This window comes from Zingiber officinale, chromosome 8A, assembly GCF_018446385.1.
Source record: "Zingiber officinale cultivar Zhangliang chromosome 8A, Zo_v1.1, whole genome shotgun sequence".
In the NCBI taxonomy this organism is placed as follows: Eukaryota; Viridiplantae; Streptophyta; class Magnoliopsida; order Zingiberales; family Zingiberaceae; genus Zingiber; species Zingiber officinale.
In genome coordinates, this window is record NC_056000.1 from 52,697,084 (window position 1) to 52,699,192 (window position 2,109).

At 45.7% G+C, this 2,109-nt stretch overlaps 1 protein-coding gene across 1 annotated transcript; it reads right to left on the minus strand.

Moving 5' to 3' along the window:
• Positions 1-251: 251 nt before the first annotated feature.
• Positions 252-1,196, minus strand: LOC122012452 (growth-regulating factor 4-like). Its single transcript, XM_042568995.1, has 2 exons — positions 767-1,196; positions 252-651 (listed from the first exon to the last, which is right to left on the minus strand). The coding sequence occupies exons 1-2, from the start codon at positions 948-950 to the stop codon at positions 317-319; spliced, it is 519 nt and encodes a 172-aa protein (XP_042424929.1). The 5' UTR covers positions 951-1,196; the 3' UTR covers positions 252-316.
• Positions 1,197-2,109: the final 913 nt, after the last annotated feature.

Below are 2,109 nucleotides of genomic sequence, written 5' to 3' on the forward strand. Positions count from 1 at the left end.
TTCGTTATAGTTCACCGCCTTTTATCTAGTTCAAGGTCCCCTCCAAGTCAATAACAGTGTCACCTGGCCAGTACGTCATCTCCACCATTTTCCGACATGATCACCAACAAATAGACATGAATCAGATTTGCTGAGAATAAAAGCTCACTAAGTTACTTCCAAATTGAGGTCTAAGCAGGCAAGAACTAGTCCTTCAGTTGAAAATTAGATAACAACATACAAATTTCCATGTCCTCCGATTTCAATCATCTGAATCAGAGATAACATACTACAACAAGAGCCACAACTTCATAAGAAGAATCCCTTGTTATCGATATCAGAAGAAGAATCCCTTGTCTTGGGCCATTTGTCCAAGAATGGTAGGAGAAAGTTGGGGGATCATGCTCTGTAAGCTTCCCCCACCGCTACCACCGACGCCACTGGCAGCAGGAGTAACTGGCATGAAGGGCGAGTAGCTCTGCAATTGGGAGGCAGATTGTGGTTGTGATTCCACAGGCTTTCTTGAACGGTTGCGACCACGATGCATGTGTCGATCACAGTATTTGGAGTCGGGGTGTGCATCCTTGGAGCAACGCCATTTCTTCCCGTCAGTTCGCCGGCACCGCCCTGGTTCAGGGTCCGGCTTCTTCTCATTGTAGGGATAGTAAGACACTGGATTATATTCAAAGAAGTCATTCATTAATGTAGGGATAGAAAAACAATCGAACAATTAATGGCGTGTATACTGCAACATATCGTGGCAAAGGGGAGAACAGAAAGGGATTACGCTCCGAGTAGTGCCAGTGTGGTGCAGGTGAGGCTTCAAAACTCCTCCGAATGGGAAGCAAGAGCTCCGGCGGGACGGGCACACCCGCCGTCAGGTACTTATAGATCAGCTTCTGGTGCTCCAGCTCCTGCAATTGCGCCGCCGAGAAACGAGGCCACCTCCCTGCCCCCGCCGTGCTGTTCATCGGCAGCTGGAAAACCCGACAGGACGAATTAAGCAGAGTGCAGAAGCCGCAGCAGAAAAAGGAGCCGCCTTTCTTTGAGCTCAGTCACGGCGGCGGCAGGCGACAAACGCGGCCGAGTCCAGTACTGCTAGTGAAGCAGACCAACAAAGCTTCGCCATTTTTCTGTCGATGATGAAGAAGAAGAAGAATGTTTTGTTACATATTTTACGAATGGTGATAGAGTTGATGAGGAAGGAATATGAAGAGGAGAGCGAGGAGGCGAGTGCGTCTCCATCTGCAACTTCATTAATTTCGAAAGGGCGACAGTATCCGGTTCTTGGCAGGAAAGAAAAGGACAAATCGCAGAATGGCATTCCTCAAATGCACCTCGAGAGAAAGCCAAAGACCCTCGATGTGTGAAGAACAAGAGACTCGAACAGTCGTTCTTTTCTCCTGGTGCTCATGCAGCTACACCACTCCCAAGGGATTTTAACACAGTACCTACCCATTGCAAATTCCAGCACTGAACCCTTAAACCGAGTGGATGCTGTCCGACCACTTTCATGTGAGTCGGCATCTGCAATTGTGTGGCGTGGTAATTTTAGTTTTCCTAGCAAGCTTCTGCAAGTGCAATCGAGGATAAATTCTGATGCCATTAATTCCACCTTTCTTCTGTCTTATCTCTGTCTGCTATTTACTAGCTGAAGTAATTATTGTTGCTTTGTTTAGGTAGATGATCATGTCTGAATGTTAGGAAGATCATGTGTTGATTTAAGTGGATGGTTTGTTGACCGACGTGGCGGAAGATTTCTTTAACGATGATGAAGCTCCTCAATGATTCTGTACACAATCTGATAATCTAACAAAGCGTTAGTAACAAAAAATCAAGGAAGAGGTTTCTCACAAAGTCCTCCGACGCTTAAGCCAGTACATTTTCCGACAAATGGACGAAGAAGAAGAACCGTAGAGAATATGCGCGAGTCTTTATATACCACATCTTACAACCTCTATGATCGTGAGGTGGCTCATTGCGTCGGAGTTTGTTAGATGATGGAAAGTGTACACTCTGGGTGATCTGCAATGATGATACGAAGAATCTTTTTTCTACTCATAGATGTACCTTTTTTTTATCACTTATGACTTAAGCCTTTGGTGAAGTTGTTGGAGTCTGCTATTATAA

What these genes read in the sequence shown, in the direction of transcription:
- LOC122012452 (XM_042568995.1), bottom strand. Translation starts at nt 950, where the DNA reads ATGAACAGCACGGCGGGGGCAGGGAGGTGGCCTCGTTTCTCGGCGGCG. An exon ending in ACACTGGCACTACTCGGAGC is followed by an intron (nt 652 to 766) that starts GTAATCCCTTTC and finishes AATATAATCCAG; the next exon opens with TGTCTTACTATCCCTACAAT.